General features: G+C 39.6%; 2 protein-coding genes and 1 pseudogene across 6 annotated transcripts in view; all 3 read right to left on the bottom strand.

The window, feature by feature from the left end:
- ZNF143 (zinc finger protein 143) overlaps positions 1-2175 on the bottom strand; it is a 52589-nt gene extending 50414 nt beyond the window's left edge. The window contains exon 1 of one of the 3 annotated variants that reach the window (XM_045557493.1): positions 2064-2175. The gene's annotated coding sequence lies outside the window, so the exon portion shown is untranslated. Of the gene's footprint in view, positions 1-1363; positions 1451-2063 lie in introns of those variants that run through there. The other 2 variants (XM_045557495.1, XM_045557494.1) reach the window with 2 other exon arrangements.
- Positions 2176-6331: 4156 nt separating this feature from the next.
- On the bottom strand, positions 6332-7427 carry LOC123642421 (annotated as a pseudogene).
- Positions 7428-10936: 3509 nt separating this feature from the next.
- The window catches only part of IPO7 (importin 7), a 50036-nt gene continuing 44477 nt past the window's right edge, over positions 10937-16495 (bottom strand). For 2 of the 3 annotated variants that reach the window (XM_045557489.1, XM_045557491.1), the window contains one exon: positions 13842-14274. In XM_045557489.1, coding sequence (XP_045413445.1) covers positions 14024-14274 — 251 coding nt within the window. In that variant the 3' untranslated portion in view covers positions 13842-14023. Of the gene's footprint in view, positions 13074-13841; positions 14275-16495 lie in introns of those variants that run through there. The other variant, XM_045557490.1, reaches the window with a different exon arrangement.

Here is a 16495-nt window from a genome sequence, read left to right as displayed (position 1 = left end):
TCTATCTAGAGTATATAAAGAACTGTTATAACCCAGCAATAAAAAGACAAATAATCCAAGCTTAAAATGGGAAAAAGATCCAAATAGACATTTCTTCAAAGATATGCAAATGACCAATAAACATATAAAAAAATGCCCAACATCATTAGCCACCATGGATATACAAATCAAACCCACAAGATACCACTTCATCCACACTAGAATGGCTATAACCAAAAAGGCTAATCATAACAAGTACTGGCAAGTATGTGGAGAAATTAGAATCTTTATACATTACTCGTAGGAATGTAAAATGATGCAGGCACTTTGGAAGTTTGACAGTTACTCAAAAGATTGAACACAGAGTTACTATACAACCCAGAAATCTCACTCCTAGGTATATATCCTCAAGAGAAATGAAAACCCATGTCCACACAAAAACTTGTACACAAATGTTCATGGCAGCATTATGTATAATAGCCAAAAGGTGTAAACAATTCAAATGTCCATCAACAGATGAATGGATATGGTTTATGTTCACACAATGAAATATTATTTGGCAATAAAAAGAAATAAAGTACTGATACATAACAAGAATGAACCTGGCAAAGGCCATACTATATGATTCCACTTATGTGAATTATCCAGAATAGGCAAATCTGAAAATTGAAGATGGGGGCAGGAGAGTTGAGAGGAACATGAGTAACTGCTAATGGGTATAGCTTCTTTTTTGGGTGATGAACATACTCTAAAATTGATTGTGGTGAATCAACTCCTAATATACTAAAAGTCACCTAATTGCATTTTAAATGAGCAAATTTTAAAGTATATTATTTACATCATTAAAGCTGCTATTTTTAAAAAAGGGCCACAGCTGTGAAAAATATAGGCACTCAAATATCTGCAGACAGCCGACTGATCACAGAATTTCCAAATAGTCAAAATATGCCAGGATAAAATTAGTTATGCATCTTACTGGTGATTTTGGGTGATCTCCTCATCACATATGTTCTTATTAAACACATAACGATGAACTTAAACTACGTATGCAGCAGCAAAAATATTAAATATTGCACTGTTTTTTGGACAACTACAGCAAAACAAACATCCTCTAGTAAGATTCAGGACGAAGCCGACCACAACCTAAAATCTAAAATTTCTCACCACATCCCCACTACCTTAAATCTAAAATTTCTCACCACATTCCCACTTGACTATACAAGCTGATTTAGACACTTCCAAAGCAAAGGCTGAAGTTGATTTTAAACAAAGAATGGGTTGGGAATGGCATTCTTCTTTCCTACTGTTTTTAACTTCGTTATAATGTGGGGGGGAATCAAAGTTAAAAAGCAAAAGGGGAGGGAATAAAAATCGGTTCACTTACACAACAAAATGTTACAAAGCGACTATAAGGATTTGTTCACTCTTTGGCCAGGAAAAAAGGGGAATAAAAGGGAAATATAAAATTGCCAATTACTAATATTTCATGTTAGGCCTCAAGGACCTAAAAAAAAAAAGGTATGTCATGGAAACAAGAAATCTATCCACGACCCGGGAGGGAGGGAAATTCTTGGTGCGATCTGCAAGGAGGGTCCCGAGAGGGACCCTGGCCAGCCCTGCAGCCGATGCCCCAGTTGGGGCCTGGTGCGGACTGTGGGCCCGGCGTCCCAGCCGGAGGAGCTTCGCCTCGGCGGCGCCTGGGGACGCGCTCCGCGCGGAGGTCAAGCCGAGAAACGCCGCCAGGCTCCTGAGGGCTCCACCCTCCCCTCTTTCGCTCCCTCCCCTCGGCGGTCCCCTGAGGGGAACAGGCGGGGCGCAGCGCTCAAAGGCAGTGGGGGGGGGGGGCTGAGTCCCCAGCAAGAAAAGCTCCGCCGCCCCAGAGTGGCGGCCTCGGGTTATTAATAAACTCCGCTTCTGCCCAGGCGCCGCTACCGAGGCCGGCCCGTAGGATCGGCAGGGCCTGCGGCGGAGGCTGAGGAGCGAGAGCCGGGGCCCGGGCCCTAGCGGGCCCGCGCCGCCGCGCTGAGGGCGGCGGCCGGGCGGAGAATAATGCACACTGGGTAAAAACACATTTATATACGAACCTCCGAGAAAATTTTCCAACAATTCCTTCGTCCGACCACCATGCACCAGGACAGGAAACAGCCGTCCGGCCCCCAGGCCCCGCAATCCGCATAACGTGCCTGATGCCCGCCCCCAGCCTCCATTGGGCTGTCATTACGTCACTCACCGGACGCTTTCTGCTTGTCATTGGCCCAAATTTAGCCGGAGCGGAAAAAAACCGCCTTAGCCACGCCTCCTCCCTTGGCGTCTGTCGATTCTGGCCTTACAGTCCGTACCTGAGTGGCTCGCGCAAAGTGCGGAATCAAAGTTCCTGTGTCTGACTGGTTGGCAGAACCGCTGGTCCCACGCCGACACCACCTCACTGTCAAGTGAATTATGCCGATTCTGGGGCCTCAGCGGGAGGCGCCATTTTGTCGAGAGGGAGGGAGGCTGGTCCTTGTGATTACCCGGGAGGGAGAAGGGGTGACGGGCGCCATTTTCCCCACAGGGGCGAGGAGGCTGCCTTGGATCTCCCTGTGGGCTTGCCGGAGCGCATTTTGGAGACCACTTGGGCTTAGCCTAGCGATTGCTGAATGTTTTCTCGTTTGGAGGGAAGTAGAAAGGAGGGGTAGGACAGGATGAGAGGCCTAACTGCTCCCTAGGGGCTGTCAGTGCTGGCTGAGGCCCTTGGTGTTAGGCGAGGGCTCTGCTTTCCGGAGAGCTGCTGTATGCCGGTGACTGGCTTCCAGGCCTGCCTGCACTTCTCCAGTCTCCGGGGGCATCACCATGCGGTGGGAGGGTGAGGATTCCTCTCCTGCTGAAACTCCGGCGGAGCTTGGCAACGGGACGGGGCAGTGGTCTTGGACTCAGCTGGGAAACACTACGGATGTTTTTGTCCTTTCACGTAGTTTCTACTGAAAATTTGAAGCCGTCTGAAATGGTGTCGCTATGTTCTTTTGTATGTTCTTTCCTTTTTGTTTGTGTGAACTAAAGGAAAGTCAAAAGGATGAGGAAAGCATTCAATCGGGCTCCCTAAAACTAAGAATGAGTACAAATAGGTTGTGGCGTTTGTGGTAGCTCTCAACCCTTTTCTAAACCATTGGAAATACTAGGCATTTCAGGAGGTAATCAGTAAAATTTTGCTTTGGCAACTAGGTCGGGTGAAGATGAGATAAAGTGAGTAGATGCAAGATTTGTTAAGTCAGACGCGCCAGTCGTATTTATAGAATCGAATTGCCAAGAAAATAAGGAGGCTGGTCCGCTGTGACAGGTTTGGATCTTGCTTACAAAAACAGGGAGAGAACAGGATGATGTTTGATTTGGCATCTTGCATTTCAGGTGATTATGGAATAGACGGGAATAAATCAAAAGATGTTAAAGATGGCCAGCCCTCGAGGTGAGGTTAGTTAAAATGTTTTGATTTGTAATTGAGTCTACGTGGAAGATGCAACGTTGCCATTTTATTGGTTAGGCGGACCCTAACCAAGGCATAATTGCATAATTGGCACCCATAACTGGTAACCTATTCGAAGGGTAATAGGAATTTATTTGAGCTTCGTTCGAACACGTATACTGAAGAAGTTTGAAATGGTTCTGATTACTTTTTAAGCCCTTGTAAGAGAAGTATCGCTTACAAAATTGTATTAGGTTACTTGAAACTGTGGAGGATTTTGCTCATTTAAAACAATTTCCTGGGCTGGATGCGGTGGCTCACCCCTGTAATTCTAGCACTCTGGGAGGCCAAGGCGGGAGGATCCTTTGAGCTCAGGAGTTGGAGACCAGCCTGAGCAAGAGCGAGACCTCGTCTCTACTAAAAAAATAGAAAGAAATTAGCTGGACAACTAAAAATATATAGAAAAAATTAGCCAGGCATGGTGGTGCATGCCTGTAGTCCCAGCTACTAGGGAGGCTGAGGCAGAAGAATCGCTTGAGCCCAGGAATTTGAGGTTGCTGTGAGCTAGGCTGGCGCAACAGCACTCTAGCCCAGGCAACAGAGTGAGATTCTGTCTCAAAAAAATAAAATAAAATAAAACAATTTCCTGCCCAATGAATAGATTCCCTTTGTTACAGAGATGTTGAGAGCTCAGATAAAAAGCAAATTGGTGGTGGTGGTGGTGGTGGTGGATAGGATGCTATAATTGTAATCTGATTCAGAGAGACACCTTAATTCTGATTTGACACAGGTAGTGGAACCTTGTGTTAACAGAATTTACTAGTGACTATAGGACACAGTTCAAATGTATGTAGTATTCAGGGCCATCCATAATCTTCAGATTTTCCCCAAATCACCTCTCCTCTTTTTTATTACATCCTGTGAAATTAATGGCTTGGAAATCTTTCTCTGTCAATGCTAGTCCAGGCTCTTAAATACAGCAGGACAATTTCCCCAACTTCCTAAATAAGAACTTATTTCTTCAAGTCTCCTTCAAAAACTATTATCATCATGTTTTCTAAAACCTTTCTTTCAGTAACTCGAAACTTCCTGGAGAATTGGTTGATTAGGGCATATTTGTACAATGATATAACCATAAAGTAGTATATGTATAGAAAAAAGATACAGAGAAATGTATTAAACTCTTAAAAGCAGTTATCTCTGGGAAAAGGGATTATAGGTGATTTAACTTATAAATTTGTGAATTTTTTAATCGTGGATTTATAGATTTTTTTTTTTTTTTTTTTTTTGAGACAGAGTCTCACTTTGTTGCCCGGGCTAGAGTGAGTGCTGTGGCGTCAGCCTAGCTCACAGCAACCTCAAACTCCTGGACTCAAGCAATCCTACTGCCTCAGCCTCCCGAGTAGCTGGGACTACAGGCATGCGCCACCATGCCTGGCTAATTTTTTCTATATATATATTTTAGCTGTCCATATAATTTCTTTCTACTTTTAGTAGAGACGGGGTCTCGCTCTTGCTCAGGCTGGTCTCGAACTCCTGAGCTCAAACAATCCACCTGCCTCGGCCTCCCAGAGTGCTAGGATTACAGGCGTGAGCCACCGCGTCCGGCCTATAAATTTTTTTTCTTAAACACTTAAGAATTTAAAACCAAACCAGTGGGTTGTTCTTCATGGGGAGCTGTGGCTATAGATGTGTGGTCACTTGTTTCAGAACCTGTTGCCTCATCTGTATGGTAAAACCACCTATTTCACAATGTGATTGGGAGGTTATATGATGTTGGTTTTCGAATGTAGCACAATGCCTTTCAGATGCTTTCCAAGTGCATAATACATTTTAGCCCATCTCTCCCCACTTCCTCCTTTATGGTTTTACAACAGTGGTTTTTAAACACTTTGACAATTCCTTTGGGATTCTGATGAAAGCTATGAATATACTAAAAAGTTTGCAGTTTGATAGGACTCATGGACCCAGAGTTAAGAGTCCTTGGTTCGAAGACTAAACTCATTTAGTTAATGTCACTCAACTTCTATGATAAAAGTGACAGACCTATTTTTAATTGTTAGGGGCCGGGCGAAGTGGCTCATGCCTGTAATCCTAGCACTCTGGGAAGCTGAGGCGGGAGGATTGCTTGAGCTCAGGAGTTTGAGACCAGCCTGAGCAAGAGTGCCCCCGTCTCTACTAAAAATAGAAAAATTAGCCAGGCGTTGTGTGCGCCTGTAGGTAGTCCCAGTCCCAGCTACTCAGGAGGCTGAGGCAGGAGGATCACTTGAGCCCAGGAGTTTGAGGTTGCTGTGAACTAGGCTGATGCCTCTGGACTCTACCCAGGGCAATGGAGTGAGACTGTCACAAAAACAAACAAAGCTTCTTAGAAGCATTGTATGTTTTAGAATCATTGTATGATTAAGTTACTTAAAGTGTTTCTTACGTATGTTGATGTAACTGTAGGCGTAATTCAACTGCTTGTATTGTTAGTGACTAGTTGTATGATTTCCCTCATTTCAAGCTAATCAATACTAATTCCAGTATGAAAGCAATTTTTCCATCTTACCAACTTTCTAGGACTATATGTAGACTCCATTTGTTCCACCTTTGAAAATATCACACAACTTGTGTCTCTTAAATGATGAGCTTCAAGGTTTGCTAGTTGTGGTTAACATATTATTTGGTGGCAAACTAGGAGGAAAATATATTCTTTAATTTGCAAAATGCTATAAATCTCTAAAGCCCCTGAATTCCACGTGTCCCTTTGCAACTGGCTACCTCCACAAGAATCTAGCTTTCATTTTGGCTTCTAATTACATTTGCTTAAATCCAAAGTAGAACATTTAAGACAAAAGGAAAACCAGTAGCTTCATTAACATACATAGTAAGTGTGCATTTTTCAGAAGTAAAATTACACAGTGCGTAGTCCAGGAGTGAAAACACTTTATAACATCATTTTATTTTTGTGGGAAAACATACATTTTTTTTTCCCCTTACCTTTCTTCTGTCAGACCCTGAGCCAACCACTTTCCCCAGGCTGCCTGGGGAGATATAGGAAAAGGAACATATAAGACAGATGAGACACAGGAGAAAACTATGGGAGGTGGAAAGGGCTCCTTCACTTGGCAAAGAGGATGAAAAAGGCCACCATCAGGCAAAAGAGCCCCATGGCAGCTGAGAGGGCAAAGCCCAGAATGGAGTACAAGAGCTTTTGCTTCAGAGAAGGGTTCCTGGTGTAACCAATGATGAGGCTATCAGTCTCAACCCCAGCCCCAGAGCCAGGCACCCCAACGGTGGCAGCCCCAGCCCCAGTGAACTTGGCTGCTATGTCGATGTCCCTTGAAATGGCGCTGGTTTGGAAGCTGCAGCTGGGGACAAGTGAGGTCAGGGGATATGAGACTGCCAAGATGCTGAGATTCTCATCTGTCACTGTCTCTGGTTGTCTTAGCACCACTTACAGCTCAGCAGCTGCGAGGTGTTCTTGTCCAAGGACTGAGTGGAGCAGGTGTACATTTTCAGGGTTGAGGGGCTGTGGCAGGAGAACTCCCAGTGCAGAGAAGACAGAGAGGGTGGAAAACATATTCTTGAGACAAAGTGAGAACACATCCAGTTTTCTTTTTTTTAAGGTTAAGTTAGTGTCTCCAAATAAACAACATGATTAATATTTTATAGAAAAAGACTTACGTGCTGTAAAATTTTGGGGGAAAAAGAAGTTGAGCTCAGTCTTATTCTTAGTATTATATATTACATTGAAAGATATAAAGATGCAACATTTACAGGAAAAAAAGCATTTTAAAGTTTCCCCCTTGACCTTGGCACCAGATAGGACTTGTCTGATAGGGTAACAGGATTTAGAAAACAAATGAACTGATGGCAAAACAAAATATTGGGAGAATACGACCTCTAAGGCTTTATTCCTTCTGCATAACTATGAGTAGAATTGTTCTTAATTTGTATTAAATGCATAACATAAACATTTCATGTTACTTATTAGAGAACTCTAACCAAAGAAATTTGAGACTTACTTTTAAGAAACCCGTGAAAATTATTTTTAGTTGAGAGAAAAGGTTGTACAGCTGTCACCACTATCTAATCCAAAATTTTTCATCATCCCCATAGGAAACCCCATATCTATTAGCAGGCACTCCCTATTCCCTCTTCCCCCTAGCTCCCGGGGGAAAACTAACTTTATGTTATTAAATGCCTATTCTGGGCATTTCGTATTAATGGGATTTTTTGTGTTTGACTTCTTTCACTTTGTGTAATGTTTTCAATGCTCACCCAGGTTGTAGGATGTCCATTCCTTTTCATTGCCAAACATTTGATGATATGGAGATATGCTTATCATTTGGTAGATATTTGGGTTGTTTCTACCTTTTAGCAATTACTAATAATGCTAATATGAATATTTGGGCAAGTTTTTTGTGGACACATTTCATTTCTCTTGGTATATACACCTAGGGGTGTAACTGCTACGTGTGTACATGTAACACTATTTTCAACCTTTTTAGAAACTTCAGATAAAGTTTTTCCACAACAGATAAAGCATTTTACATCCCATCAGTAATGTATGAGGGTTTCAATTTCTCCACATCCTCACGAATACTTGTAATTGTCCATCTTTTTTATCATAGACCTACTAGGAGGTGTGAAATGGTATCTCATTGTTTTTGAGTTGCATTTCCCTAATGACTAATGATGTCGAGTATCTTTTTTCTGTGATACTGGCCATTTATCTATCTTTGGAGAAACGTCTACTCAGATTCTTTGTTCCTTTTTTAATTGGGTTGTGTTTTTGTTGAGTTGTATGACTTCTTTACATATTCTGGAAACTAGCACCTTATCAGGTATGTATTTGCAAATATTTTCACCCATTCTCAGGGTTGTCTTTTCACTTTCTTGAAACCATCCTTTGAAAAACAAAATCTCAAGTTTTGGTAAAGCCCGGTTTGTTTTTTCATTTGTTGCTTGTGCTTTGCCTAATCCAAAGTCATGAAGATTTATGCCTATTTCTTCCCCAAGAATGTATAGTTTCAAATCTTACATTTAGATCTTTGATCCATTTCAAACTTTTGTGTGTGACGTGAGGTAAGGGACCAACTTTATGCTTTTGTATGTAGATATCCAGCTATCTCACAGCCATATGTTGAAGATTATTCTTTTCCAGATTGAATGGTTTTGACACCCTTGTCAGAAATCAATTGACCATAAATGTAAGGGTTTATTTCTAGACTGTCAATTTTATACCAAAGGTGAATTATCACCTGTGCTTTATTTAAAAAGCTTAGTGGGGAGATGATTAGGTCAGACACAAAAAAAATTACTTAAGATATTCCTCCCATGCTAAAATCAAGAATTTCTAGCTGGGTACCTAGCTCCCCTTTTTAAGAACCACAGTGCCCAGCTTCTTTTGATAGTCATGGTCATATGAGTATGTTCTGACTCTTTATATAAGAGGCAACAATGTATGCAGCTTGCTGTGCTGGTCCCCGAAGGGCAGGGATGTATGTCTTCATTGCTTCTTTTTATTCAAAGTTTAAATGGTGGTTGTCTTGGGCCATCTGTACTACTGTACACAAAGGATGAGGGAGGGGCCTGTACTGGCACTGAATCACTTTAGTGAGCTGAGTTACAGCCTGGATCTAGAAGACTTTTGGAGGAGCATACTGTTTAATCTGCTGCTAATGTTGGTCTTTGGATTTCCAGGTCCACAGGGTCTCACTCTGTTGCCCAGGCGGGAATGCAGTGGTGCAATCATAGCCCACTGTAACCTTGAATTCCTGGGCTCAATCTTCCTGCTTCAGCCTCCCAAGTAGTTGGGACTACAGGTGCATGCCACAACACCCAGCTAATTTAAATTTTATTTTATTTTTTTTAGATACAGGGGCTCACTATGTTGCCTAGGCAGGTCTCAAATGCCTGGCCTCCAGCGATCCTCTTGCTTCAGCCTCCCAAAGTGCTGGGATTACAGGCATGAGCCACCGTACCCAGCCACATATATTATTCTTTATGTAGGAAAACCTATTCACTGCCAAGTTTCACCTTTCCACCAAAACCCTTGATGCTAGTACACTGTGATGCCAGCTGCATTCTCTCAACCACCTACACATTCCTTCCAGAGCACATATACTTTTCTCCCCAGATTTAAGCCCTGGGTCTGGAGGGTTGTGCTGCAGAGATCTACTGTCTTGCAGCTGCCTAAGACCACACTTTTGTCCTCAAGTCCCCCTAACGAGTCATTCTATACCAATAAACTGGATTTGACTGCCTCATTCTTTGGTTTCTCAGCTCCTTTGGCATTTGAGGGTTGCTTTGCATGTACATCCCTTTCTAGGAACACATGCAAACCTTTCTTTACTATGAGCCAAAGTATGAAGTGCTACTGCAAGGGTAGCCAACCTCACAAAGGGTAAAAGCTGAAATTAAGTAGACACTAATAATTGGTCACAGATAATTACCAAAATTTAAACTACATAGAACAGAACTGACAGTTTTATAGCTGATGTTTTAATTTTACGTCATTCATTTTACAAACAGTATGTCTATTATGTTTAAGATAATTGTATTAAATCTTTGCAAAAAACATAGTAGTCATATTAATGTAATTATTGATGCCTTTTTCTTCATGCTTCAGGGGCTACATCTGGGGCTGAATAGCAGCGTAAAGCCAAAGGGCTGTGGTATGTCCCCCCATGCTCTACTCTGGTCTCTTCCAGAGGTGAGTATATAACACTAGTCACTATCTTAATACAGTGTGCCACCATTTTATTACCTGCAGAGAAACAGATTAACTTTTTTTTTTTTTTTGAGACAGTATCGCTCTGTCACCCTGGCTAGAGTGCCATGGCGTCAGCCTAGCTCACAGCAACCTCAAACTCCTGGGCTCAAGCAATCCTGCCTCAGCCTCCCGAGTAGCTGGGAATACAGGCATGTGCCACCATGCCCGGCTAATTTTTTCTATGTATTTTTAGTTGGCCAGATAATTTCTTTCTATTTTTAGTAGAGACAGGGTCTCGCTCTTGCTCAGGCTGGTCTCAAACTCCTGAGCTCAAACGATCCACCCACCTCGGCCTCCCAAGTGCTAGGATTACAGGCGTGAGCCACCGCGCCCGGCCAGATTAACTTTCTTAATACTGATAATAGATAGGGTTTTTAAAACATGGATTGCTTAAGTTTACAAAAAAGTGATTTTATGCTAATGCCTGTCATTAACAAAGACAAACTTTCAAAAAGTTTTCCAAAACTCCTACAATCTCATCTAGAAACTAACACATATTAAGATTCATGATCGATAACAAACTAATTTGAAATGAAATCATGAAACTAAATGAAATCATGAAAATTAAGAGATATATATGATACATTAGAAATTACCATTTGAACACTAAATAGTTTAATTATTAAGGCCTAATTTTAAGTTAAAGTCTATAAATGGAGATTAGTTTGGATTATGTGACACAAGAGACAAGCATGTTCTCAAAGACATGCCAGTACATTTTCTTGAAAGCAAAACCTCAGCAAATGAGAATTTTCATACTGTGCATGGGAATAACTAAAACCTTTATTAGATATGATTTTCCAATAACAATAATGTGAAAACTGGAATTATCAATTCAAAGAGCAATGAATTCTGAAAATTTAAAAAGTAGACTAGGTATTAGGGGACAAAAGGTAAAGGAAGACGAGAATGTTTCTTTAATACTTTTCAATATCCCCTCTGTACACAATGTTGCATATATACAACTACATTTTTATTTTGTTGATTTTATATAATAGTGAAATCCCTTTAAGCAACCTAGGTATACAGTTGGTGTTGATCTTGTGGGGGAGGGAGTAGAAACACACTTGATTAACAGTTTTCACCCACACATTTTAGACAATTTTTTTCTTTTTTTGCCAAGATTTTAGTAGTAAATTCATAAATATAGGAAATACTTTCACTCCTTCAGTGTTAAAATAGAAAACCAAACAGTGCCAACAGCAGTGGCTTAATTACTGGTATACAAGAAAAACACCACCACCAATGGGTTTTCTTAATTATGCATTTTAAATATCAATATGTGCATTTGTTTCATTTTTACAGTTATAAATGCTCCAATCTGTTTTAGATAACAGCATGTAATAGTTTTGACTCTATTGAGATGTTGCTTTCAATTTGAAATATTGTGTGTATACATGTATATAAAAAATAACCCAATGTATGACTCATCTGACAGATGTTTAAGATCAATAAAGGCTTATTTTTCAACATGCAGTTAGGAAGAGAGGGAAGCAAGCCAGCCTCTCTACACTGTCTTGTTGCTGCGCTGGTTTTTGCAGTGGTATCAATAGTGGTTTTTGGAGGGAACCATATGCCTTCAGCCTCTACAGTTAAGATCAGATACCACAATCAACAGGAGGGGTAGAGAAGATGAGAAAGGTAAGTGGGCAGGTGTTAAATATCAAATTTTAAGTGTGCATTTTGCACTTTATAGGTATGGGATAAAAACAGGCCAGTAAGGAAAAAATTTTATAAACGGAAAAAAACTGCAATCAAATCAAGACATAATAGCCGAATTAAGTTCTTTTAATAGATTGCATATATAGATGTTTAGCCATACTCTTAGATCAACTCTTTAAGAGTAGAACTTTATATCCAATTTACATGCTTCAGATATCACCTTTCTTGCTTGTTTACAGTAAGGTCTTGTATCCAAATATCCACTTATACACTGAGAGCTTTAAGAAAAAACAGGACACAGAGGGAGTTGCCATTTTTAGCAGCAAAGGTATATCACTAACCCCTTTTTACATACCGAATTCAAGTCACAATCAGAGGTGAGTGTACCACAAAGTCACCAGGTACAAAATTGCTAGTTCATTTTTAAATTAATAACTTGAAATTACCCCTGCCCCCCACCCCATTACATCCCTTCTTTTTATAAACAGCAAACATTTTGCTATTTTATACATAGGCTAGCAGGCTTGTTTCAATATGAAAGTGCTAATTCATTTACAGATTTTTTTAATCAGTTATGTAGTGCTACAATAAATGTCCAATAATCTACATAGGAACAATCTTTGATGAATGAAAATGATGAAGATTGAATAAGGCTATCAGATTACCTTATCTTATTTACATATAAGGAATAGATACCCAATGGTGAGGAAGAGACAGAAATTGGACAAATACTCATAGGTGTAAAAATTACATCTAGCTTTGAGATTTATATACTGTAAATGAGACATTTTAAATAGTCCTGTAGCCCATGCCTATTTTTTCCTCAGAAAAAGAAAAGCTGCCTTCATGACATCCCCTCTTGTTGCAGATTTCCACAGTGTCACTTGAAAGCTTCAGTCAGGATCTTACTTTCTTCAAAAAATAAAGAAAATAACCCCAAAATTACCCCCCTCCCCCAAATCCCTCTGGTTTCTTTTCCAGTGCCAGGTTACATGATCAGGTCCCACCTCTTGGGTTTTTTTGTCCATCTATTGATCAGTTAGTTTAGAGTAGATAACATGAACCAGTTCTGGAACCACTACTAGGAGGAACACAAGCTCTTCACTACAATCACACAGCAGGAAAGAAAGTGATAAACTCAATTCATCCCTGGTGCCGGGCCTCCAAAATTGAAAGAACTTGGCACAACTGGAGCACTGAATTTGTATCCTCCATGCTTCTCAATCATTTTGGATTCTAGAAAACAAATCGTGAAATTTTAATAGGGTATCCAATCATCTACTAACTTTGGGGTGGGGGAGGAAGAATTGACAAGATATTAACAAGCCAATAGCTTAACCACTAATAGTACCAATGGCAGTTTCCAAAGCTCCAAATGTGTGTAAGGGCAAGCATTATGTGGAGAGTATAATCTCTCCTATTGTATGCTGTAGTCTTAGCCAATTTTCACTTCCCATTGTTGAGGATAAGAATCTTTAAATATCCCATTTGAGTTAAAAAACATCAGTAAGGTCTGATCTCTAAATGGAACAATCTCTAATGAATCAAATGCAAGCAAATCCAAAATACAGCATACTTCAGAACGCTATGCCTTATTTATAAAGAGTACCCCTCTTTGTAACTATAAAGCTAGTTTGGCTAATGGTATTCAAACCTATAGAAAATTGCTAGACTGTGCTTAATCTAAAATGTACTTTAAAAAATACATACTGAAATGTTTAAAGATGAAAACATGTTTGGGATTTTAATATACTTCAGGGAAAAAAGATACTTCATAACTTTTTAATTTTTTGCCTTTTTTTTTTATTTCAGCTTATTATGAGGGTACAAAAGTTCAGGTTATATATATTGCCCATGTCCCGCCCATCCCCCTGAGTCAGAGCTTCAAGCGTGTCCATTCCCCAGACAGTGCGCCTGGCACTCACCATGTAGTTATACCTCCATCCCTTCCCCCCACCCCCCACCTCCCCGAGTCAGCACCTTCAAGCATGACCATTCCCTAGACTGTGAGCAAGGCACTCATCATGTAGGCATACACCCATCTTCTCCCCCCACCCCCCGTAATTTTTTGCCTTTTTAAGAGAACTTTCTACTATCTAACCATCACTATAAGCTTAAGCAATTAAAGCTACTACAAACTGAAAGTAGTCTTTGACTACACTTAAAAATAAACTAGCCAAAACAACTCATTTCTCCTGTACTAAATCCCTCAGATTAAAGTTAATTCCACTTGCAACAACTGTATCTTTTACGTAATTTGAAATCCTTTCATAAAATTTAAAAGCTACATATAAAATCATTAATTGGTTGACTATCATACCATGGGCTGCTCTTCTTTGATCAGCCAGAGTTGCTATGTCCTGTAACTGTTTTCTTTGTTCTTCATTGAGACCATGAGTCAGAGCCTGATACCACACAGGATTACGATTTTGAATAGCTATCAAAACAAAAACAAGGGGAAAAAAAGAACATCAATAAGAGAGGCCTGGTAGATTCTTTTTTTTCTTTTCTTTTTCCTTACTATTTAAAGTCCTTACAACTCAGACCAATAGCTTCTTTCTATTCTGTTTCCCCTACTCCATCCTCTCCCAACACTAAAATTCTGATCTACTTTATATTCTCCCGATAATTTTTAAAATTACCTTATTTGTAAAACAAAAGATGTAAGAATAAAAATTAATTCATTTACCTGTATGCCTCAAAAAATCTAATCATTCTTATAATTCATCTCTCTAGGAAATAAGGATTCAATCTTTACATAATAAAAAACAAAGTAGGGGAATTTCAAGAATAAAATTAACCCAACCTTCTTAAAAGATTCCGAGTTAAAGCAAATTGAAAATGAGCAAGGCTACTTTGGTTAGAATTCTCAAATCCCTAAATTGAAAAAGAAAAATGAGAAGCATTAAGTAGATGTAGGAAAAGGATGCATGATACAAAATAAGTGCCTTATTTTTTCCTGTCTTGCCTACTAAAACTTCTTCAATGTATCCATTGTCCTTCCATAGAAAGGCAACTTTACAGTTCTCAAGTTAGAATTAAAATGGTCATATATTTTTATACTATGGCCTAAATAATAGTCAAACTCAATCTGTCAGAAACAGAGAACAAATTTTCCCAAAATGTCACAAAATCAGGTGTTAAAATCTCATGATCTTTAATAAGAACATTCACTAGACAAGTTGGTATATACATATTAAAAAAATGGTGTTAAGTCTTTCCTATTTCAATTAAGTAGCTATATACACCTGTGTGTGTGTACAATGAAGAAACTATTCTCTGTAATAACAGGTTTCCAAAAAAGAAATTTCTACAGAGTTATGCCAAAAATGTAAACTGATTTTCTCCCGTACTAGTGCTAACAGGTGTATTGGGGGGGGGGGGGAACCTGACACTCAACCACATGATTTTCTATTTATTACAACTGTACAGGGGCCCTGTATTAGAAACCATCCTTTAGGGATTGACATGTGTTTACATTTACAAAATACAAAGACATGGACAAAGCAGGTCAGTAGTTCTTGGCATCGTAATCAGTTCTTGCTGCCATGTAGCTCAGAAACCATCCATTAGTGTTTCTGCAACCTTGCATCAAAACTGCTTTGTTGGCTGGGTGTGGTGGCTCACACCTGTAATCCTAGCACTCTGGGAGGCTGAGGCGGGAAGATGGCTTTAGCTCAGGAGTTTGAGACCAGCCTGAGCAAGAGTGAGACCCTATCTCTACTAAAAATAGAAAAAGGCTGACATGGCACTCTAGCCCAGGTGATAGAGGGAGACTCTGTCTCAAAAAAAAAAAAACAACAAACAAAAAACCCCCTGCTTTGTCATGGGCTTAATCCTTGGTTATCAGAGAATTTATTCTATGTCAAAGTTCCTGATGCATAAAAATGATATACAGCAGTAGGTAACTCTAGAAGGAAAGGGTATTTCAAGGATAATAGCAATTTAATCTCTTAAACTGGATGGTGGAATACAGATATTATACCTTCTTGAAATCGAAGTAAATAATGGTAAAAACCAAACTGGCAAGTAGTATTCTGGAGCCATCCACACTGTGAGACATTCCTGGAAAAGTCTGTGACTATGTAGGCACATAAAATCCAAAACTCTTAGGGTTAAATTAGCTGTTTAAAGCTAAAAATTTGATTATACCAAAGGTGCTTAACATATCACAGAACATAGAAAAAAATAAAAGAGAATTTTAAGATCTTATTTATAAATGGTCACATTCTCTGACAAATTAGCGTGGGTTTGGATAAGAAAAACAATATACAAATACACTAACATATAACAAAGAGATACACATGTAAGAGTGTTGCTTCTGAGGAAAGCTGGAAGACTGGGAATCTGAAGTGGGAAAGGGAATTGTCACTGTATGAACTTTTTAAAACTATACTGTTTTCCTATGATGTGCATCTTTCATTATTACAAACTAAATGCAAAATTAATAGCATGAGGAAAGAATACTCAGAAACTCCACGGAAAACAAAACAAAAAAGAGTGAAGAAACTCTACAGCAACATTAGAAATAATTTTTGTTACTTTGCCTAATAATCATTTTCTAGTTTAGGTTTGATATCTTCAAAACCCTTTAAGGTACAGAGAGAAACTAGAAGAGATTCATTCAATGAAATGGATCTACATATAACAAGTTGACT

Source organism: Lemur catta, chromosome 7 (genome assembly GCF_020740605.2).
Source record: "Lemur catta isolate mLemCat1 chromosome 7, mLemCat1.pri, whole genome shotgun sequence".
In the NCBI taxonomy this organism is placed as follows: domain Eukaryota; kingdom Metazoa; phylum Chordata; class Mammalia; order Primates; family Lemuridae; genus Lemur; species Lemur catta.
Note: the sequence above shows the minus strand (reverse complement) of the source record. Positions and strands in the feature narration are given on the sequence as shown.